We start from the raw sequence: 23,843 nt of genomic DNA, 5'->3' as shown, positions 1-23,843 counted from the left end.
TGAATGAGATATACCGTTCCTTCCGCATAACAAATTTCATATCGTTAAGGAACATTTTAATTGGGTGCCTCTAATAGTATGCTACGATTATTACCGACTGAGAGTATAAAATCATTAAAATCCAAAGTATTAACAAAAAATATATAGTTTGGTTTTGCGAAGCTTTATTTCACTTCTTTTGAAATAAAACAACTATACAATAAACTGGTAACATTTAGTTATTAAGCTCTTTTTGTTCCCTGATCAAAGAAGTTATGCACCACAAAATAAGTTATGAGATGCTAATAGAAGTTTTTAATGCAGCCCTGACAACCTCTAAGCCGCAGTCTTCATTTTGTTGATTGTTCGACAAATCAATAAACAAAAGGAGTTGGTCAAAAATAAGATTTGAGCTAACAAAATGGTCACCGACCATAAATCAGTCATAGCTGCCCAAGTCCGGGTCTATAATATCCCATTTAGATCCGTTTACACCTTTTTCACCTGAACCTCTTTCCACAGGTGGTTTTCTCTCTCCTCTCTTTATCTCTCTCTGAACGCTTTAAATGCCATTAATTATATTTCGCATTGATTTAAATAGTTTAACTGACAGTGTAAAATTAGGAGAGGAAAAAAATAATAAACAGGATTCAGTTGCATATATCAAAAACCATTCTTTGCTCTCATGACATAGAAGACTAAAAAGTGCATGTGCAGATTCCTATTTCGCCTACTTCACGGGCTTCGACTTCCACAGGCCGTCGTTGAGGAAGTGGTACGTCTCGATGCCGATGCCCTTGTTCTTCGCCAGACTATAGAAACGGGAAGAGAAATGTGGGTTCATCCATTATTAAAATTTACGAAGTATCCAGGCTGTCCTCTTTATATGCGACTGGACATATGAGCTGTTTTAATATTAGTTAAAAAGCATTTAGGTGCAGATATCCTGAAGAACATACATATTTTCTTTTAGTTTAATCAATATTAATGGTTTAAAATAAATTGCCGTAATAGTTTTTAGCAAAACCATCTAATAACACTATTGTTTTCATACCATTGAAGGATTTGGAGTCTGTCAGTTTGTTATTTTGATAATAACGCACATTTTGGTAAAGCTAACTAAGTAAAAGTAATATCCCAATAGGTCATGTTCTACTAAATTACTAATTTGGAAATACAGAAAAAAATCAAGCTATTAGATAGATTTACCCATACAAAGTTTAGACTATTGTACATATGTATGTATAGAGTCATTGTAATATTTACTAATATTCTGGTTAATAAATCTGTAATTGCTAATAGTGCTTGAAGTGATAAAACAAGTAAAGGAACTTTAAACCTCTTCGAGTTAGAGAATAATGTGAATAGGTGAAGGCAGAATCTTGCAAAAGTGTTCTATCTTTTGTAAAATAAATACATACTACTTAAGATAAGCTGATCAAGTAAAATCAGTCTATGGACAATGGACTATGATCATATTTTAAAAGGGTTCTAAACACAATAAAAGATTCACATACGAGTTAATTTACAAAAAAACAGTCTATAGACAAAGAACTATAACAATCTTTTGAAAAGGTTCTATAAACCTATACTAGTTATGTTAAGCTGACCAAGTAAAAACAGTCTATAGAAAATAATTCTATAAATGGTAATAGATTCACATACTGCTTGAGATAAGTTGAACAAGCAAGCTGAACACAAAGCCTAGAACTCCTCTGGAGTTGCAGAGTTACAGTAAGCAGCACTCACATTTCCTGTGTGGATAGCGTGAGGAGTCCGATGGCCAGGGCGTGCTCCTTGCCCTCGGCCATGATGGCCACCACGGTGCTCTTGTCCGCCGGCGTCATGCAGGCGCCCGGCGAGGTGAGGCCCGGACACATGACGTTCGCTCCGCTGAGGACGAACCGGATGGCGCCCTTGTCCACCTGCTGCATGGTCACGAAGTAGGGGAACTTGTGCAGGAGCCGCAGCGTGGGCATCCAGGGGCCATCGCGGTGGCGGAAGAACACCTGTTCGCCGGCTCCGTTCAGCAGCAGTTCGATGTGGTCATGGCTGCAATGGGAGTGGGATATCAATGGGGGCCTATAGAGTCAACTATGCTGATGCCATCCTACCACTTGGCGATGCGGTACGAGTCCTTCTTGGGCAGGATCAGGTCGATGTGCGTCTCCAGCTTGGGATATGCCTCCAGCAACTTGGCACGTATGCCCTTCTGCACCGACGACTTCAGCTGCTGGATGCTCGAAATGCTGTCCTTCTCCTCGAACCTGGAGAGATCGGAAGGCGCTGGTTAGTCCGAGCCCGCCATTAACCCCACAATATACGTACTTTTTGAACATTTTGCACGATTTCCTTGCGTTTTCCTGTGCAGCTGATGTGAGAAATGGTTTCGGAGTGAATGTCAACCAGTGCTGCCAACTTTGTTTGGTGCGGTATTTGACGGGAAAAAAGCTAAAATACTCTTTAAAAAAAGCTGATATATTAAGAATGTTTTTGTAGCATGTCCAACAAATCGTCCACTTATTCCTAGATAATTGCCTTGGCTTAAGAACATTTTAAAAGTTTAAAACCTATTAACGCTAATGGTGTAAAAATCAAAACAAATAAAAAAGGTCTTATTATTTAATAGATAAAATTTAATATTAAAAAACGTACAACAGCTAAACATATTTTATGGGAATGTCAGAATTCCCGCTTCTCGCAGTTGACCTTCAAAAATAGCCAGATTTGGTGGGAAAAATCGAAGTCGTCAGCACTTATGTCAACCTTTGTGAACATCGATATTTTAGTTTAAATATTTTGGCATTATTTTAAATTTAAAAACACAAAAGAAAAATGTTCTTTAAATAGAGTGTACAAATATCGTAAAAAAAATATTTCAACTTTGCAGTGCTAAAAATACAAACTATCGCAATTAAGGGAATGTCGTGATATCTATATTTTACTGATGAAAATAAAATAGTTTTTTGTAAAGTAAAAAAAATAAATAGATTCAAATCTAAAATTCACAGTAAAATATATACATATATATATATTAGAGAATTTTAGTTATTTCCCAAAAATTGGAATTCAAATTGCCCAGCCGATAACCGATACCTATAAATCGACAATCGATAAAGCATTTCTCAGAGCGTCCGGTAGAAAACATTCTATCAACAAACGCCGTCTTGACTATATTCTATTTTGTAAATTATTTATATTTTTTTAAGTGAAAAGCCGCATGACCGGCGCTTCTGGAAGCAAGGAGGCACGCAATGAACATACCGGAGCAGCACGGTGAGTGGTCATCCAGGCGGTATCGGTGGACATAGATCGCTGATCAATTGGAATCTCTCTCTTTTTCTCTGCCCTTTGCAGCGGGGACGCCCTTGGAGGTGGTCCATGAGTTTGTCAAGGGCGTGGACGACGGCACCGTGCGCCGCGACCTGGCCGAGGACTGCATCCTCAACTTCTACAGCCGCAATGTGCGGGGCGTGAGGGCGATCACTGGTTTTCTGCGTAGTCAGCTGACGAATCGCTACCAGCACGCGGGATTCGATGAGGCGGCGGCGCCCAGCATTGGCGACGAGCTGCTCCTGCAGGAGCGCTTCGGCAGAGCCTTCGACCGCGAGCGGCGTCGCATCTACGAGCAGAAGGAGCACGAGTGGACCACCACCCTGCATCTGCGTCCCGAGAGCGACGACGAGGAGGTGATCGAGCAGCATCCCATAGCCCAGATCACGCCGCCGCGTCCCTCGAGCTACGCCCTGCATTCGCTGAAATATGTGGAGGCCATTGGCCAGCTGAAGAGACGCGGAGTACTCAGCTATGGCGGCCTGGACCTGGGCGAGTCCTGCACGGTCCACCTCACTCTGGGCTATCGCACCACCCAGCTGCCGGGCAGCCAAGTGCGCGGCATCGAGATCTGCCTGGCTGTCTACGACCGCGGGCTGACGAGCCTCAAGCGATCCACCTTGGCAGCTCCGCCGTCTGCTAGATCCCTTCCACGACGTGGCAATGGCCGCTGCAATCCGAGCACAGACGACGAGGGCGAGGACCTTCCTTCGCCACCGAGCAGCCGTCGTGGCGTCCGGCGTACGCTGTTCACAGAGGAGAACGCCGAGGAGGAAGAGGATCCCGACCCGAATCCCGCGGTGCAGCAGGAGCAGCCAGCTCGACAGGTGGAGACACCGGAGAGACCACAAGAGGAGGTTATTAGTACCTTAGATTCCCCCCGATCATCAGGCAGCATCTATACACCAAGGAAACGCCAACAGCCAGCCAATGGCAACGAAGTGGCACCCAAACGCACGCCGGGACCACAGCGGATGCGTTTCTAGGCCCAAAGAGGTCTAGAGAAGACAGATTATGAAACCGAGTTAGCCCCTAGTTGCTTTTCCAAATCTCCGTAGCACAATTCTCTATTTTAGGCTTTAGGAGGATAGTTGATACCCCACAAATTTCCGTAATATTTTGAAGAAGACTGATTGCACCCGTTTCGGTCCCGCCTTCAGGGACCCCGCGTCGCGCTAGGCTAATCCCGAATATGTATTGTATTACATAATCCCATGTATTTATTTGTGTATTAAAGTTCAGTGTTAATTATGGCGGCCTTTCTTTTTGGGCATATTGGAGGTATCTAACTTATGTATGGTGTTACTAAGATTGCAAGGTTGCAGCTTAAAACACTAAGAAAAACTAATATTTAAACCAAAAACACAGATTCTAATTTTCCACCGAAAAACTCTGTATTTTGCCCGTAAAAATTAAACTAATAAGCCAAATATGGAATGCTAGAAGTCCTTATAAAATTCTAAATCGATTGGAACTTGGAAACCTTTAATTTTTTGACATTTTCCGCTTAAAATTGTGATGGATAGGAATCGATTAATTGGATTATTAGTTGTACAAAACCAGACTTTTAAATTAGGCCTCTCTTCTTATGTTGTATTGAAATTAAATTAAAGTAAAGCAATTTAAGCGATGCCACTTTAATTTATAATTTTGAAATTTAAAAGTTTTATATAACAATTGAGAACAAGAGCTTAAGCCTATAAATCTGATGACTCAAGTAAAATGGCAAAAATGGCTTCACAATTGAAATTGGATCGCTGAAACATATCTACACTTGAAATAAAAATCTTAACTTCCAAAATAAGGAATGCCAGTTTCTGAAGGACCAGTTGTTTTTATAATATCCCAAAGCAACTTGAACAGTTTGTATTTAATAATAAAGACAATAAAAAAAAAATGTCACAATTAAAAGAAAAGTAATTAATTTAAGGTGAAATATTTCATTAGGCAACGTTTAATACTCATTTTAAAAAGTTTCAAATTTTAAACTTGCGTACTACAATACTTTTATTTTTTAAGTGCATGCGTTTATAGCAATTGCAAGGAATCGGTTCTCTCGCCCTTCAGTCCAACTTCAAATTCACAAGACAGCGGTTCAGTCTAAGAGAACTTTGGGATAATTATTACTTCAACGCGATGTCGATGATTCCGGAAAATACAGCATACGATCAAGCTGTTGACCTCCAATTAGGGAGAACAAATTATTTGTTATCAAATATTATAAAACTTCTAACAGTTGTGGTTATACTTCAAATCATCAATCTGCTGCTCAAGTTTTATAAAATGTACCACAAGTCGCTAAAACGCCATTATATTTCCCGACGGGAGGAACTTCGTACCCAACCAACTGCTCCCATTGAAGGAGGACAAAAATCTTCAATTCCGTAAACGATTATACAGTTTATAATTTGCGAATAAATGCTTCAGGATGTGGAGCAGTAAATAAAAAAACGATGAGTCCGTAAATTTATTTTCAAAAGTGAAGGGTTTCACATTGGTTCTGGGTTGGCACAGGTTTACTTTTATTTTTTTTTCCTGTTATAAAAATGTAAAAATATTTTGCTCTTTCTGTTTACAATTTTTTTTTGCTTAAAAAATATATATAGATATATATTTCCGCTTAAAATTGTGATGGATAGGAATCGATTAATTTGATTATTAGTTGTACAAAACCATTCTTTTAAATTAGGCGTCTCTTCTTATGTTGTATTGAAATTAAATTAAAGTAAAGCAATTTAAGCGATGCCACTTTAATTTATAATTTTGAAATTTAAAAGTTTTATATAACAAATGAGAACTCTGTGCACATCACCCAAGAGCTTAAGCTTATAAATCTGATGACTCAAGTAAAATGGCACAAATGGCTTCACAATTGAAATTGGATCGCTGAAACATATATACACTTGAAATAAAATCCTTAACTTCCAAAACAAGGAATGCCAATTTCTGAAGGACCAGTTGTTTTATAACAAAAAATTGACAGAATTAAAAAACAAGTAATTAATTTTAGGTGAAATATTTCATTAGGGAAAGTTTAATACTCATTTTAAAAAGTTTGAGATTTTAAACTTGCGTACTACTTTCATTTTTTTAAGTGCATGCTTTATAGCAATTGCAAGGAATCGGTTTTCTCGCCCTTCAGTCCAACTTCAAATTCACAAGTCAGCGGTTCAGTCTAAGAGAATTTTGGAATAATTATAACTTCAACGCGATGTCGATGATTACAGCATACGATCAAGCTGTTGACCTCCTATTAAGGAGAACAAATTATTTTTTGTCAAATATTATAAAACTTCTAACAGTTTTGGTTATACTTCAAATCATCAATCTGCTGTTCAAGTTTTATAGAATGTACTACAAGTCGCAGAAACGCCGTCATATTTCCCGACCCGTACCCAACCAACTATTTCCATTGAAGGAAGACAAAAATCTTCAATTTCGTAAACGATTATTATTTTGCTCTTTCTGTTTAAAGTTTTTTTGTTTAAAAACAATATATATATGTATATACATTTTAGTTGGTGGCGCCTTTTGGTAAAATCCTTTTTTTGTGTGTATTTGACCAACTATTTTACTTTACCTGATTTTTATACTGTTCAAGGGTGTGTGTCTTGGCTTGGTCACTTTGGTCACAACTGTTCCCATTTAAATTGTATAGGAAAATAGGACGTCTATAAAGTACTGCTATAAAATCAAGATAAAAACATCTAATAAATAAACAATTGTACCAGGAAAAAAATCAAATCAATGAGTAAATTGTTTTATTACTTTAAAGCCTTTTTGTTCTCGACTGTTAACTTTAAATTTTTTTATTTATTCTAAAAATAACTAGATTACATAAAAATTTTATTACTTGTAAAGAAAAATCAAAAATATATATGTATGTACATCTGAATCTTGATATATGTTAATCTTATAATATTTATTATTTTATCGCAACGTATTATAATTAATCTAATAAATTTTAGAAAACAAAATCCTGGCAACTTGAGATGCAATAAATATGGGCCAGTGAATGACACTGGGCCATTGATGCCTCCATGAATAATGCCTGGCACCCAGGGGCTATGCTATACCATATAGCCGGCTAATACCGGCAGAGATCAGACGTGTAAGAACCTAATAAATCGTGGCTCCTGTTGTCGCCGCTCTCGAGTGGGTGGGCGCTTTATTCGGTTTGTTCGGCAGGTCTATTTCCGTACCGCCAGGGGGGAAAATTGGATGGGAAATAGAGGGAAAATCCATTTGATTAAAACGGTATGCCCGGGCGGGAAAATCGTAAGCAGGGGGTGGTTCTGGGTGCTGGGTGGTTCGCATTAAGACATCAAAAAGACAACAAAGTGGATGGCTGGTGGTGGGGTCTGCAGATTCTCTGGGTGTTCTCTCAGGACCCGGCGAAAACCGAAAACCCCGACAGCAGTTCGAATCGTTAAGCCAGCCAAGTGGAAAAGGCAGCCTCTCCACCTGCCTCGCCTGCTCTCTGGTGCTTGAAATTAGATTTCTGCCGTTGGCCAGCATTCGTTACGAGGTTTACGGCGGCACACGCTCTCCAGTTCCCCAGTTATACGATTCGCATACACTCGAATATAGCGAATAAATTGGAACCATTAGGAGGACTAACATCTAACAAAACATATCTAACCAGATGAATTTTTTAAAGACTTTTTTTATATTTTACATAAGTATTCTAAGATTTATACAAACTGTTCTGTTTTCTTTTATGCACTAAAAATGTTGACCTTAAAAATATATTCAGATAAAATTGTTTTTATTAAGTGAGTATTTTGGGTTTGCAATTAATTAGGAAAACTAAAAACAAACAAAACATTTCAAGCCAGATACATTTTTTAAAGATTTTTTTTTTGTTATTTATAATGTTAATAATACTATACAGTTATTGTTAAGTTTAAACCTTACTTAAATGTACTGAAACATTTCGACCTAAAAAAAAATAATAAATAAAACGAAGATTACAATGAACGAAGGGTTCTATAATATTTTTAAAAGACATATGATATTAAAATCTCTGACCAATATTTTTACTACTCTTAAAAATTGATACTAAAAATATTTTCTACTAGTTAAAGCTTATTTATTATTTTTTATATAATTATCGCATATACCGACACTTGTTATATTTTTTCCAGTGCAGTTGAGAATAGAGCCGAGTTGAGCCTGGCAAATCCTTGGGTTAGCACAGCTGATTTATGTTTGGAGCCCAGCGACGTCACGAAGGTGGGGAGTCGATGTTTACGAGCGGATTAAGTTTTGCCTTTCAAACAAATTCCATTTGAATTTAATGAGCCCCGAGATTACATCACCGAAAGGGCGGCGTTGGTCGAAATGAAGGATGTGCGCGGCAGTGGGATGCATTTTTAATTGAAAGATGTCGCCACGATGGGCAGACATCCATCAGGGCGTCAATCGGATATTGTGTATATGGTATAGTATCCCCCGATCCCCGATCCCCGATCCCCGATCTTTCGATCCACTTAGACGCGCGTTGTCTAATTTATGCCGCCTTGTCCTCAATTAGTTGCAACTGCAGCAGCAACATGTACGGCAGCAACATCGGCGCCCAGCAGCAACATCGGCGGCTGTTTACCCCCGGGAACTATATATATATGGGGCCACTTCTCCACTTACAGTTACGCGACAAACCCAAAACTATTCGTCTAGCATTACACGATACTTAACCGCCGCTTATTTATGTCCCTGTCATCGCCTCTCAGCTGCTCCGCCTTCTCCTCCGAAATTCCCCTCCCTATATGGGGGATTCTCCATCGAAAAGATGCAAAATTCTTTTTGGTTAATTGAAACCTGTTGTAAATCACAAATCATATTGACGGCTGATGTCCCCTCGCCGAGAGGCAGATATAGAAACTGAAACTGCAGCAGATGTCGTCGGTTTTTCATAATTTTCGTTGGGATGGGGAAAAAGCTTTTCCAAGGCAGCTGTTAGAGGGTAGGGGATTATTCTGGGGGATCTTGAGAACTTTTTGGAGCATTTTCATAAATGTAAGCAAGTGCTAAAGTGGCGTTTAATAAGCTGCTAAGTTTAAGAAGCTCTGAAAATAATTACACATTAATGGTGGTTTGCAAATTAAAATCATTAAAGCTTCTTACATTGGAATTTTTATTAATTTTAAATATATAATTGGTAAATATAAAAATGATCGTAAATTTCCACATTTTAAGCTTTAATTTTAAATTAAATCTTGTGTCTTTAGTGTGTTTTTGTATTAAAATTACGTTTTTTTATTTAATTTAATAATGATATTTATTTGTACTATGGCATTTTCTTAAGTGTTTAGATTCATATGATTTGGTTTGTATATTACAACCTACTTTTGTGGATACAAAACCCAACAGATTGGAAGTTTTTCGCTCTAAGGAAGTGGAAGTGCCTAAGCAAAATCCATTTGTCCTAACCATTCAACCCCATCGCATTCCCATTCCCCCGTTAACCCATGAAAGCCTCGTTTGGGAGACGAAAGCACTTCCAGTCCATAAACCTTGCCCTCAAACTGAATTTTAAGTTGATTTCGCTTGATTACTTCATTTTCCTCAACAGCAACAACAACTGCATTAGCGAAAGGAACAACTAATGGTGAAAATATTGTCATTGCTTTTGCGACAAGTGCGCATTTGTTGCCGCATTTTTCCCCCACTCGATGTATACTTACATATCTTCCCGGCTGCTATTGTCCATTTCCGATTGTCGAGGGTGTCATTTGGTAATTGTTACAAGCTGCCGCATATTTGGACAAGCAACTCGCAGCACTCGAAAACAAACAAATGACTCGAGAGACGAGTGGATGCGAGTCAATGGGATTGGGATTCGTATGGGATTCGGATTCGGATTCGTATTCGGTTGGGTATTGGAACCACCCCTGAGCTACTGGCTTACTGGTTACCACTGGTGGTGGTGGATGGACCATCCTCTCGTTTGTAAGCGGATACGCAGTAACCAGGACCCCCTTTCCGATTTCACCAAATGTCATTAGTTTACAGTTGTCTGATTTCCATCCTCGGGCCTCGAGAATGTTGTGATCGATGATGACATCTCCATCCGAGCATCTTGTTGATAATGATGTTGATTCGGTTTCTGTGGATCTATTCGGGAGGATTTCAACATATGGCAAGATGATCCCAAGGAGATTACGTAGACCAAATCATTTCTAGCTGATTTTGGTTGGGATTATAAAAAAGGGGTTTAATAAAATAAATATATAAATAAGTGTACTATAAAATACAAAATATAAATTCATTTAATTTTTACAATTTATTTTTTATGGGATCTTTTTAAATTAAAGATCTTCAAATCCCATTTCAAATTTTTCAGTAATCCTTCCTCTAAAATTTCCCCAAAACTCTCCAAATGAATAGCTAATTGCATTAAATGCAGTCTCTCCCCAATATTCCCCGAATATTCCCAATTCCCCGACAACTAATTAATGTCAGTCGTCTGGGAATGCCTAATTCTCAGTCGGACTCCCGGTTGTCGTAACCCCAAGGACCTCAAGAAAGGGAACTCCGAGCAGCGGCGTCGTAACTCAAAAAGCACTTAACCCATAAAAGTGAAATAATTTGGTGGAATAACAAACGCACTTAACAAATTACAGATGTGAAAATTTCATTTTCATTTTCAGTGTCCAACCTTCATCCTTCCTTCCTGCTTTTCGCCTTTCTCCTCCTGCGGGGGATGTTTCTCCCCTCGGTTCGCCCACAGGCCGCCCTCTGCATTCCACAAATTAGAAAATGATTAATGGACTCAACCGGTTGCACAGCACATTCCCTTCCCTTTTCCCTTGCCCCCATTCCATCAGGATTTTATCCACTCCATTCCACTGGTGGCGCCGTCGTGGTCACATCCTCGCCAAAGGAGCATCCTTGCCACCAGCCAAAAAACAGGAGGAACAGTGCGTCTGGCACACTTCAGCATAAAATAGCACTCGAGAGAATCGAATGGCTGGGGATGGGTGCACTGTGAGAAAACAAGCTGGCAAGGGGATCTAAAATTAGGGTGTTTAAATAAAGAAAAAACATAGATCCATAAATATTAAATAACTATTTATGTGGAATATATATTGTTATAAAAATTACTTTAAATATTTTGTAAGCCATATTAAAGCAATTTAATTACCATAAAATTATAAATAAAAAAATATGTTTCCTTTATTACTATATTTTGTGACATAGAAAAAATTTAAAAATTTCCTAAATATTTATGCAATTTAAATATAAAATAAACTTATCGTAAACTAATTTATTTTAGTTACTATGTTTTAGAATATCGAAAAAACGTTAAAGATTTCACAAATTTGCATATTTAATTATTATAAATTATAAATTAAAATATATACCTTCTAAATATTATGTCTCGTTTTTTTATACTCTTTATATAACATTGGCGGGTACTTTTCTCTCAGTGCCTGGGCACCCTGCTGCTTTTCGTCCTGCTGCCGCAGGAGTCGCGTTAAAATCACTCTTCCGTTTCGAACAGAGGCTGCTGCCTGTGGATGGAAGGGGGGCTTCTGCCACCCCCGACCCTTCGGGAGGGGTGTGTTTGTTGTCATTTATTGCTGTTGTCCTGGCTTCCTCCTCCTTCCGGCCTCTCCTGTTTTGTGTGATTTTTTCTGGGGTCACGCTTTGCTCTTTTGATCACTTCCACATCCAGTACCAGTTCATCCTGGCCGTGAATCAAATTACACTTTAAATCCTTGATTTTAATCTGAAGGGGCTGACAAATGGATTTTTATGTCAATTTCCCGACAAAGGGCTAAGCAATTGAATTTTGCATTCTGACATAACCCCGGGGGTGGTGTTTTTTCAGGGGTTATGTGTGTACTTCTATATCCGCAGGATGAGCTTTGAGCACCGGAAGGAAGCAATCAGTGGGCGTTATCTCTGCGGGGCGGCTTTTTAATCTCTGATTGGATTGCCGACGAGCTGTTGATGTTTACTCTTTATGAGGTTGCGCATTTTCCGACACTTTTCAGTTCCCCTGTCTTCCAGTTCCAATTAGTGAATAAACAAATTAAACACTTTTTGTAATTAGACAAGTAACTTAGAGGATTATTTAAATATACTTTTGAAGAATTACAAAGTTAGTATTTTTATTTACATTTTTTTGTTAACCTTTATTTTATCTTACTTCAAAGGAACTCGGCTTTTCATAAAGGATTATTTAATAATCATTATTGGCATTGCCGAATTTAACATTTAAAAAAATGTTAATAATTTGTATATTCAGTTTGTATTCAGTTTTTGCAGAACTATAATTTTTCAAAATAAATGTTTTATATATGAGATCATATTTAAATGCATGGAAAAGTTACTCAAAGAATAAAATAAGTGACTCATGGTCAAGACAGAGACAAAGACAAGTTGGAAAAGTTAACCAACTTCAACCGGTTTTGGCCAACTTCATTCGCCATCGCAGTGCTCGAATGCAAATCCTTATTGGCAGGAATCTGGCGATCTTGTGGGCGCTCGATAATTAGCCATGCCTGTCACAGAGGCCCAAAAGATACACCCTCGAGTATCTGGGATATCGGGGGAATGGGAGTGGGAAAAATGGGAGTGGGAATGGAAATGGAAACAGAAACCGAAACAGAAACAGAAAAGGTGGGACAGTGTCATAAAAATTTATAATAACAATATTTCAATGTCGCGGCGGGACATCATTGTTGCCATGTTAACGCTTATTTTTTGTTTACATTTTTATAATTTCCAGCGCGTTTGCTGCTGCGGCTTAAAAAGCAAAAAATTTAAAAAAAAATAACAGGCACAAAAAGCGAACAGAGGAAATATAAGAGAGCAGAACAGAATATAGCAGACAAAAGGAATTTCGCGGTATTTTCACGCTTGAGGCAACAGCCAAACAAAAATCGGGGATCGGAATCGGAATCGAAATCGGAATCGGGGATCTCGGGATCAGGAATGGTGGCTGCTCCGGTTTTGGGTTTCATTCAAAGGAAAGGCTCCGGTTCTAAGTTCCCCTTCACCCCTTTTGACGACTGCGGATTAAAATGATAACAAGACTTCGGCGACCAGCTTTTGTTTCTGGCACTGTAAAAAATATAAAACGTTTTTAAAAATGTTTCTGATTTTTAAATAATTTTTTTAAAATTAATTTACTGGTTTAAATAAATTTAATATTTATTATCATAATAATATTTTAATGAAATGTATCAGAAACTATTTACTTGAATTAATTATATAGAATTTTTTAATCAACGGAAGTTGAGGTTTTTTTTCCAAGTGCAAAAAGAGGTTCCCATTGTTCACAACAAAAACACGGCACCTGCCTGAATCGCTCTTCTGCTCCTCTTTTTCCTAAACTGCCTTTTTTCTGACTTCAGTTCTGTTTTTACGCTTGGATTTCTCGGGACTGTTTCAATTTGGCCCTGAAAGGAGCATGTTTGTAATCGCATCAAGTTCGAGAAATGCAATGATCTATATGAAACTGACGCAGGCGTGCGCTCATTTTCGGGTTTTGGGGGACTTAAGCGAATTACATTTAAAAACTTAGGGATTTTTATAATATATATTTAGGTAATACAGGAGGTATTATTTCGATTTATATTTTTAAGATTTATTCTTCACTTTTAATAAATGAAACAGCCGAAATGCACTGATATGATTGTTTTGCATCATAATGCATCCGCACAGAGGACTCCCAAGGTGATCAGTGTATTTCAATTATTCCTTTTAATGGACACTTTCGAAATGCCCCCAAGAAACCGACCATCCGACCACCCATTCACCCATTCGTTGGCGTAACTTTAACGATCCATTCCACCGGCGATCATCATCCGCCATACAGAACACCACACAACACAACAGAACACACGAATGTTGGCCAACAACTCAATTGGGTTTAGGATTTTATGGCTTCATCTGCGACTGGCTTTATGGGGCATAATTAAAAGTTTATGGTTAACGCCGCCCAGGGACCGTGGGGAAGCCAGACCCCAAAAAGCATCGAATGGCGCCCGTTTCACCCATAAAATGCGGCATTAAATCTGCACAACATTTGCCTAAGACAAAAGTCATCATCGGGCGGCACTGTGACTAAGGACTGATATAAAGATTATCTTTATGGATCGTGTTGCCGTTTAGTTTAATTCGCCTCAGCTCACATTCGATTCGATTCGATCCCATCCAATCCGATCAACGATCACTTCGCCACGGGGGTTCTTGAATACACGGCGGAAAATTAATTAAAATATGTAAACGATCATATTTAAAGAGATTTTTGGAGATGAATATCTATTGGATCTTTTTCTAAATTTATAGTTACAAATACCCAAAAATATATTTAATCTTAAGAATAATAATGTTTAAATGGAAAACTAAATTCGTGGATATATTTTTGGTAATTTCCAGTTCTCCACTTAATTTCTTTAAGTGCAAGAATATTTTGGCTCTGTTGTGTGTAATAAAATCTGCATAAATCATCGCCGGATGGGATTGGACTCGTTCTGCCCGCTTCGATATCTGCTTCTTGGTTTCTCGGTGGATATGGTCTGTGACCTCTTTGATTCTTTGGCTTTTTGGGATCTTTGGGATCGGCGATCGACCTAATGAGGGCGTTGCCAATATGTCAATTTGAGCGCCCCGCAATAAGCGCAGTCCGTTCCGCTCGAAACCGAAACAGAAACCCTGACTTCTTTCCCCCCTCATATGATAAATGAGTCGCGCGTGCCCCAAAAGCCGATCTTTAAGCCGGGGTCATCGGTGGCTACCTGTATTTGTATCTGTGGTCCAGTCGAATCCACCAGGTGCTATTTTGATGCATGGCCCGCCATCAATTAGGGGCGCAATTGATTTTCGCCGTCTCAAATTGATGGACGCCTATTTGTTTGGGTTCATCTAGCTGGCATATTATATCTACCATCCCCGGATGGCAGATCGCACAGATCTCTTGATGGATAACGCGCATTAGGGCTGCCTTGACATAATGGCCTTTTGAAGATGACACGCCCCGGAGCAGGAGATCTATCCGATCCGAACTGATCCGATGCGATCCTATCTTATCCCATCTGTAACTCCATTCCCCTGGTTTTTTTGTTTTTGTTCTTTTGCAGATCTTTTTGCGCCCCATTCATCAGCGCATTTCCGCTTTTAATTATTGCCACGTCGCGTTTGCCGCTGGAATGACATGCAACCAAATTGCCGGCGATAAATTTTGCGCACATTTCAGCACACAGTCCAGGGAAAATTGCAGAAAAATAAGATCAGCACGAAAAACATCTCTATATAAGAAATGAGGCAAAGAAGTCCATATACAGTTGCTAAAAGGTTGGAAATTTAATTATATTTAAGTCTAATACAAATACATAAAATAAATGGATTGGATTGGATTGGATTACGATAGGGTTTAAGCTTTGACTTTCTTATCAGAAAGAGATAAAAATGAGTCTAAGATATATATATAATATTTTAAGATTAGAAAAAGTAGCTGTTGATAAATTTGTAGTTACTTATAGAAGTGCTGTCTTCTCAAAGGATATTTAAATAATATAATGCACTATCTTAAACTTTTCTGACCCACTGTATTCCACATTGGAGCGTACTTTTCTGGATCGAGTTGCGAGGATTGCCAATTACATGCAGCTTAACATAATTATTTGTCACCAGGCGGAGGAAGTAAAAAAATGAACGTTAGCTGGGCAAGAGAGCGAGAGGAAGCGAGAGGGCAGGAGTGTGCGAGTGAGAGGGGGCAGCGCACTGGAATGCTGGCAGCAATTGGCGCGGCAACAAATTGCTGGAATAATTACGCACACATTTACAGATTGATTCGTCGACGACGACAAAAAGGCATTACGGAAAAAAAGGAAATAAAATAAGAACGGGAAAGAGACAACTGAAAAACCCTGACGAAGTGCTGAGTGAGCGATCTGAGATGTTGCTGCTGTGCAGATGTTGCTGCTGGGATGTTGCTGCCTGCTGCCTGTTGCTGTTGCTGTTGCCGTTGCAGCAATTCATTGATGAACGTGAGGTGTCAAGCAAATTGACTGCCAAGCTTATCGCAGCGATCAGAGGCGTGGATGCAAATCGAGAGCAGTGGGAAATGTGAATATCAATGGTAAAATCGATAAAATCGATAATATTATCGATTAAAAATATGTAATCGCAGCGATCAGAGGCATGGTTGCTTATCGAAAACAGTGGGAAATGTGCATATCAATGGTAAAATCGATAAAATCGATAACATTATCTATTAAAATAAATTATCGAATCGATTAGAGGATTGCTTGCTAATCGAAACACAGAGAAATAAATAAATCGAAGAAATCGAAGTGAATACACTAGTTTACAAAATAATATTCTTGGTGTGCTCCCCAGCAATTGATGGCAAATTCTGTTAGTGTTGGACCCCTAGATCACGAAAATAGCATTAATTTTTTTTTCGATGGCACAGTTTTTTTTTAAAGATTTTTTAAAGTTTGAAATGTTAAATTTCTGACTTTTTTCGAATTTTTTCTTATATCCCGGCAGATATCCACCCGATTGGGCCAGTTTTAGTTTTATTTTAAAGTCAATAGATCAGAGCTTAACTTTGCCATACAGATCAATATGATTGGATAACTAATGGCAGCGCAGAAGCTCGGCAAAGATGAAAAATGTGTTTTTTGGTCGACTGTAAGTCGGCTGTATATATAGTCAAAACTCGAAATAAATCCGTTGAAAAATCGTAATGGTTACAAACTTAAAGTTTACATCCTACCGAATAAAACAAGCCGGATATGGCCCAAATCCATGGAAAACTGGATTTATGGTGGATTTTTAAAGTTCGGATTTTTCCACTTTTTTCGGTTGACAGAGTCCAAATTTAAGATTTATCATAGGCGGCGACATGTAAACAAAAATGAGTGGTGACGGCAGCCGGGTCAAAAATAGCTAAATTTAAAAGCTAGAAAATTATAAAATAAATTTAAGTTCTGAAAAGTCCTTTAAAATATAAAATTGCTTGCGTTATGACTGTGAGTATTTTTAATTAAGTACTATCCATTTGGATAAATTATTCTTATGAAAAAAGTAACCTTGATTTCAAAAACTAAATTCACTTTAATAATTTTCTAGCTTTTAAATATCTGATTCAGCTATTTAGTGACCCGGCTGCCGTCACCACTCATTTTTGTTTACATGTCGCCGCCTATGATAAATCTTAAATTTGGACTCTGTCAACCGAAAAAAGTGGAAAAATCCGAACTTTAAAAATCCACCATAAATCCAGTTTTCCATGGATTTGGGCCATATCCGGCTTGTTTTATTCGGTAGGATGTAAACTTTAAGTTTGTATCCATTACGATTTTTCAACGGATTTATTTCGAGTTTTGACTATATATACAGCCGACTTACAGTCGACCAAAAAACACATTTTTCATCTTTGCCGAGCTTCTGCGCTGCCATTAGTTATCCAATCATATTGATCTGTATGGCAAAGTTAAGCTCTGATCTATTGACTTTAAAATAAAACTAAAACTGGCCCAATCGGGTGGATATCTGCCGGGATATAAGAAGAAATTCGAAAAAAGTCCGAAATTTAACATTTCAAACTTTAAAAAATCTTAAAAAAAAAACTGTGCCATCGAAAAAAAAATTAATGCTATTTTCGTGATCTAGGGGTCTAACACTAACAGAATTTGCCATCAATTGCTGGGGAGCATTTCGGCTGTAAACTGGTGATATCGATTGAAATGAAATAGATTAAAAAACTGATTTAAATTTTATATTTCGGTATTTTGAAAATATATTTCTTAATTTCTAGAAATGAGTGTTTATACCTTTCTGCTTATATTTTTTAACAGCCAAGTTGAATGTATGTACACTGTAAACCCCCCTAAAATACGCCTCTGGAGCATCGAGGAATTCGCCGTTTACGTGAATTACGCTCAAATTACAAGAGGCAGCAAAAAAGGCTGCAAAATATCTGAGAGACACGCGGACTGAAAATAGCTGCGACGCAGTGAAAATGCAAGGCAAATTAAAATTTCTCACAAATCGGCAGACGTGCCTACAGGCCAACAGGGTGTTCAATGCCGGGGTATTATCTTTCTTACGTTTATTTATTTGTCCATATCTTCACTAACACCGAATGTAATAGCTTTGAAGTTTTTGTTTTATAATATTTACATTTTCTGTTAACCACATTAGAACACCTTTTTTTAATGTCGCATTTTTATTCCTGCATACACGTATATTTTCTCCTTTTCGCGCCCATTGAGCTCGTTAGGCGATAAGTTTATGCGGCATTAAATTTTATGCGGCCATAAAACAAACAAATACGCCTGGAACACTAAGGCGAATATTACGGCAACTGAACACGACAAAACATCGGGAAACAACAACGGGAACAGGCAATAACAATAACAATAGCCGGCGAATGGAATGCGCCCTTCGAAAGGAGTGGGAGTTCTGGATATTGGGCCAAGAACAGGAGCAGGAACAAGAAAAGGAACCGTTTTGGGGGCAAAAGGAGCGAATGCGCATGTTCGGTATGCAGGGCGTATACATAATATGTAAGGAGGGAGTGGGAGTGAAAAAAATAGGGAAAGGAAGGAGGAAAAGTGAGGGGGAAAAAGCGGAACGGAAAACATGCTGCTTTACGCCCCACAACAACTCAACTTGGCCCATTGACAATGGTCAAACTGGCCAAATATGGCCAACGAGTGTGGCATTGTTGAGAAAGCGAAAGAAGAGTATTTGGTATAGCGATGGACTCCACTGGGAAAAAAGTTCCAAAATAATATATAAAAACGTATGAAAACGACCAGTTCTTGTAGATTTTCAACTATCTTTCGTCAGAAACTGAAACATCAAATATCTGAACTTTTTTTTTAGTTTATGATATTACAATTTATTATAATAATACAAATATTTATAGATATCGATAGCTTAAGATAGGCTAGTTGGTGTTAATATTATTATTATTATACTTTAGAGTTTTTTATGACTTATTTGGGATCTATTTGAATTCATTACTTTTAATTTGATCGTTTTTTGAATATATGTATGTATATATGAGTAACATCCCATTATTTTAGGCATTTATTCCTTTCAAGGACCTTAGTTCCTTTTCATTCTACTATATCAGTGTATTGGGCAGAACAGATGTTTCCCTAACCAATTGATATCGTGATTATGCGTCGTAATACGAGTCTAATCGTCGATAAATATTTATGGAAACTGCATTAGCAAATGTGCAGAACTTCGCAGGGGTAGTGGAATCGGAATCGGTCTGAAAATGCAATTCGCTTCCTATCTTTCGCTGATCGCGTGTCAAATCGCGGGGCATTTCTCACTTTTTGACATCGTTTTGATGGTAACCCAAAACCAAAGTTCGCCATCGCGATAAGGCGGAGGAACAGGAACAGGAACAGGATGAAAGGAGCATATGGAGGAGGGGAATCGACGGAGGAGGTACAGAAGTAGAACCCTCGGTTACGAAATGATTAACAAGCCCGATAGGCCATGTGCCTTTGCCTTTCTTTGTGGCTCAAATTTGCCACTTTCCGCCCTCTGAGCCTTTGTTCTCTTCCCTCCTTTCTTTATAAACATTCTATTCCGATGCCACAGCTGTTCTAATAAGTAATAATAATGCATCAGCGATCACTGAACAATGCAGTCTCCATTTTCTATGGATTAACTTAAAGGTATTGGAATATTTATTTTCATATTTTTATAAATTTTTTTTAAAGTGATCTTAGCTTAAAGAATAAAAATATAGCATTGAAACTTGCCTAGTTTTCCCCCTTCTCTCATTGTATAACCGCAATTAGTCGAGACACACGTTATGCTAATTCTGTCCAGGAAAAGGTGTCCTTTCCGCAGGATTCTAGCGTTTTCCACCTGCCGAAACAGAGAAACCACAAGACCAACACAACAGGAGCCATAAAGTGCAGGCTAGCAGAAGGAGGGACAACAAATGATGTGGCAAGTTAATTTCCCAACGGTCATAATCCGATAGATTAATGGGGCGTGCCCCCCTGCGCGGGGTTTTAATGGGCGTGGCCGTGTTTTTATTTAATGAGCGCGACAAACTTTCGACATTTCTCGGCTCCTCGAACGATGATTTATGCGGCTGTTCATTAGGTTCATTAAAAGTGAAAGGATGTCTGATCGTTGGATCGTCGTATCGTTGTCGAATCGTTGGATCGGTAGATGGGCAATCGGCAGGTGGCTATATGGCCGATCTTCGACGATCTTCGAACCGTTCTGGGCGTTTATGTGTTTTACTGTGTTTATACGATGCCGAATTCACGCTATCATTTCACGCTTTCGGCCGATTCGTGCTTGTATAAACGCCATTTCGTGAATTCGGCAACACACGAAAGTTGACTATGATTTCAGCCCAAAAGCGTGATTTGGTGATATGCAGTATGGTAACTCTGTAAAAAATGATCGACGTTGCCAGATCGCTAGAAATTGAAGGCCTTTTATAGGCTATATCTCTAATCAGTGGTATTACAAATTAGATATTTTTACCGGTCCGGCATCCCTATCAGCTGAGAGTGAATAAAAGCATGAATTCTCGGCTGTCGTATAAACAGGGGTTATTTCTATTTCGCGCTTTCAAGAAATCGTGATTGCTATCGTATAAACATAGTATTTGTTTGTTTGTTTATTCGCCCCGAAATGAGCCGTAACTAATAAATGTTTACGACTCTCCCATCTAGAAGACCCAAAGATCTGGGGTTCGGGCCAAAGTGAGGAGCCGAAGAGGAGACCACAAGTGTAACCGAACAGCCCAAATGAGCACAATAAAAATCATTTCGAGCAGCATTAAAATGACACATTGTTGGGCCCCAAGCCCATGTATTTTATTCCCATTTTATTACACTGAAAAATGGGTACTGACTTATGACAGGGTATTATAAAATCCTGTAAATAGCGGATCCAAAAGGACAGGGAAATTTGGTATTTAAAAAGTGTGCAACAACAATTTTTTCAGACTACATTATATCAAAATTTGTTATGTTTCTTTTTCTTACAGTGCATTTTTTTCGATTGCGATCGGGTCAGCAACTCTTGGCCGGGCGCCACTCAATGGGTTAACGGCAGGTCAGCGGCGTCTCCGCCGGCGGACATCCCGCAGCGCCCGAGGAACAACAAAAACCACACCACAGCACACACAATAAGATACTTACTTACACACACAGCCGACCAAGAGGTAAAAAAGAGAACAAAAACTGAAAAAAACAGCAGCCGTAATGAGCTGACAAAGGCCAGAAAAGTGAAAAAGGTGGAAATTGGTTGGGCAACGCATCGATAACACGCGTAACTCATTGTTTGCGCACAATTGATGCGGTCACAACAGCCGCAGAATGGAAGAATGCCGGTATCACACTGCGACTTTTCAGGGGGCTGACAAAAATCGAATTACCTATGTGCTCGTTAATTGATATTTATATTTTTTGGTGTAACTTGGCCAAAAGTGGTCCTACACCAAAAATGCACACTGTTTTGAACAGATAATAAAATTATCAATAAATCCATAACACTTTCCGTGTGATTTTGGAAAAATACAATTTTCGCCAATTTTTAATTTTTTATAAGGGGGTACCCCATGATTTATTGCGAAAAATTAAAATTAAATAAAATGTCAAGGTTTAAATAACGAGTTCAGAAAGGTATGACAATCCATACTTTGAATCAGTATTTTTTGGTTTTAGCGAAAAAACCCGTTTCGTGTTTTTTTTTTGGAAATTCGGGATTTCAGTTTTTAACAAAAATTTTAATTGTTCCTTTTGGTTTTTTTGCTGTAACTTGGCCAAAAATGGTCCTACACCAAAAAGACATACTGTTTTGAACAGATAACAAAATTATCAATAAATCCATAACACTTTCCGTGTGATTTTGGAAAAATACAATTTTCACCAATTTTTATTTTTTTTATAAGGGGGTACCCCATGATTTTTTTCCTTTTTCTTCTTTCGCCCATATAACCAAAGACATTGATCAAATGGAAAGAAGTGCGTTGACAACCCGAAAGAAATAGACATTTTCAAGGGACAAAATTGGGAAAAGGGACTGGACGAGGACATGGCAAAGTCCACGAAGTCTACGAAGACTGATGGCCTTTTTATCTAATGTCCAATGCGATAAGGATGATGTCAGTGGAGGAGAGCCAGGTGGATGAGGGTAGGGGGAAGCGGATCGCCTTGGATCGGTTAGGATCGGGGTCTCATCTCCATGCTGAAACAGTTGGCGATGGAACTGCGGCCTGTCAGCGGACATGGCCAACCTATAAATCATATGTTCATTGAGCCCACGCCCCCCACTCCCCACTAATTCTTGCCCGCTGCCGTATTGGTGACATTTTCCCTCTCTATAAGGGTACAGCCCGCTTTTTCTTACCATATACCTTTTATCGGTCCGGATCAAGCGATCAATCCAACCGCACAAGTAGGAAAAGTAAAGAAAAAGTACAAAAACGGAGCGAGGAAAACAGGTACAGGTGCATTGATGGCATTTTAATTATTGCGCCCGTTCCGACGTTTATCCAAGCAAACAACCTAAACAACGACCCAAGATGGATCTCTGGGGCCCTGAGATGCGTCTTTGGAGTCTTTGCAAATATAGCTGCGAGGCGTGAAATTTCCCCAATGCGGTGGGTCCACCCGTACAGTGGGCACCCGGACATCGGCATCGAAATCGGATTCAGGATCCGTGGCAGGTGAACAAACTGCGCTCCAAGTGTCCGCCCCTCCATAAAGGAACACTTTGCCAAGACTGTAATTATGTGCGGTTCGCTATTTGTTTTGCTCGCTGCTTGAATGGCAGAATACAGTGGGTTCTGTACTTTAGGGGATTTAGGTATTATTAACTTTATTTCTTGTTGGAATTTTTGGTATGCAAATATATATACTAGAAAACACTTGCTTTACTGCAAGGCCATTTATTATTTATATAACATTTTAGGGGATTTCAAATATTATACCTTGATATTTGGTTAGAATTTTCGGTAGTTTAATATACTTATTAGATATATATTATTTTTATAATATTCTTTAAATAAAGTTAATAAAGTTTTAAGTTTTTTCTTCGTTTAATTTGTTTATTTTTAGTTCAATTTCCGAAGTACCACTGTACTTTGATCGCGACGATCGCACGCACGCACATTTCACTTTATTTATGAGGCGTGCGCTGTGGGCGTGGCCCGCTTGTTGATCGGCGCTACATTCCAGGCCCCCTTGCACCGCCCCCTCCCCCTCCCCCGCTGCCCACCCTGCCCGACCACGCCCCTGCCCCCCTGTCGCCGCCCCTTGCGAGCGTTTTCAATCAACGTTCGTTCCCGGGGCTGCCAGGCGAAGACAAGCTCGGACCACCCTTTTAATGAAGCCCTAATTACAGTCTTTATAACAAAAGGTGATTACCAAAGCAAACCAACAACACCAAGTCTCCAGTGCAAAGGAACTGGGTTCTGGATTCAGGGTTATGGAGTGGGTATAGGGCATGGGCTGGTTATGGGTATATGGGATTGAGATCGGGCCACATCAGCGGCTCTTTAGCAGAGG

General features: G+C 38.9%; 2 protein-coding genes across 2 annotated transcripts; one reads left to right on the top strand and one right to left on the bottom strand.

Annotated features, from left to right (window-relative positions):
- Positions 1-536: 536 nt before the first annotated feature.
- Positions 537-2,414, bottom strand: MCTS1 (malignant T-cell-amplified sequence 1 homolog). The gene is made up of 4 exons (XM_017153529.3): positions 2,308-2,414; positions 2,094-2,246; positions 1,729-2,031; positions 537-791 (listed from the first exon to the last, which is right to left on the bottom strand). The coding sequence occupies exons 1-4, from the start codon at positions 2,316-2,318 to the stop codon at positions 710-712; spliced, it is 549 nt and encodes a 182-aa protein (XP_017009018.1). The 5' UTR covers positions 2,319-2,414; the 3' UTR covers positions 537-709.
- A 682-nt stretch (positions 2,415-3,096) lies between these two features.
- On the top strand, positions 3,097-4,563 carry rux (roughex). The gene is made up of 2 exons (XM_017153518.3): positions 3,097-3,255; positions 3,337-4,563. The coding sequence occupies exons 1-2, from the start codon at positions 3,234-3,236 to the stop codon at positions 4,296-4,298; spliced, it is 984 nt and encodes a 327-aa protein (XP_017009007.2). The 5' UTR covers positions 3,097-3,233; the 3' UTR covers positions 4,299-4,563.
- The last annotated feature ends 19,280 nt before the right edge of the window (positions 4,564-23,843 follow it).

The sequence above is a fragment of the Drosophila takahashii genome, chromosome X (genome assembly GCF_030179915.1).
Source record: "Drosophila takahashii strain IR98-3 E-12201 chromosome X, DtakHiC1v2, whole genome shotgun sequence".
Taxonomy (NCBI): Eukaryota; Metazoa; Arthropoda; class Insecta; order Diptera; family Drosophilidae; genus Drosophila; species Drosophila takahashii.
This window is presented reverse-complemented; position numbering and strand designations above follow the sequence as displayed.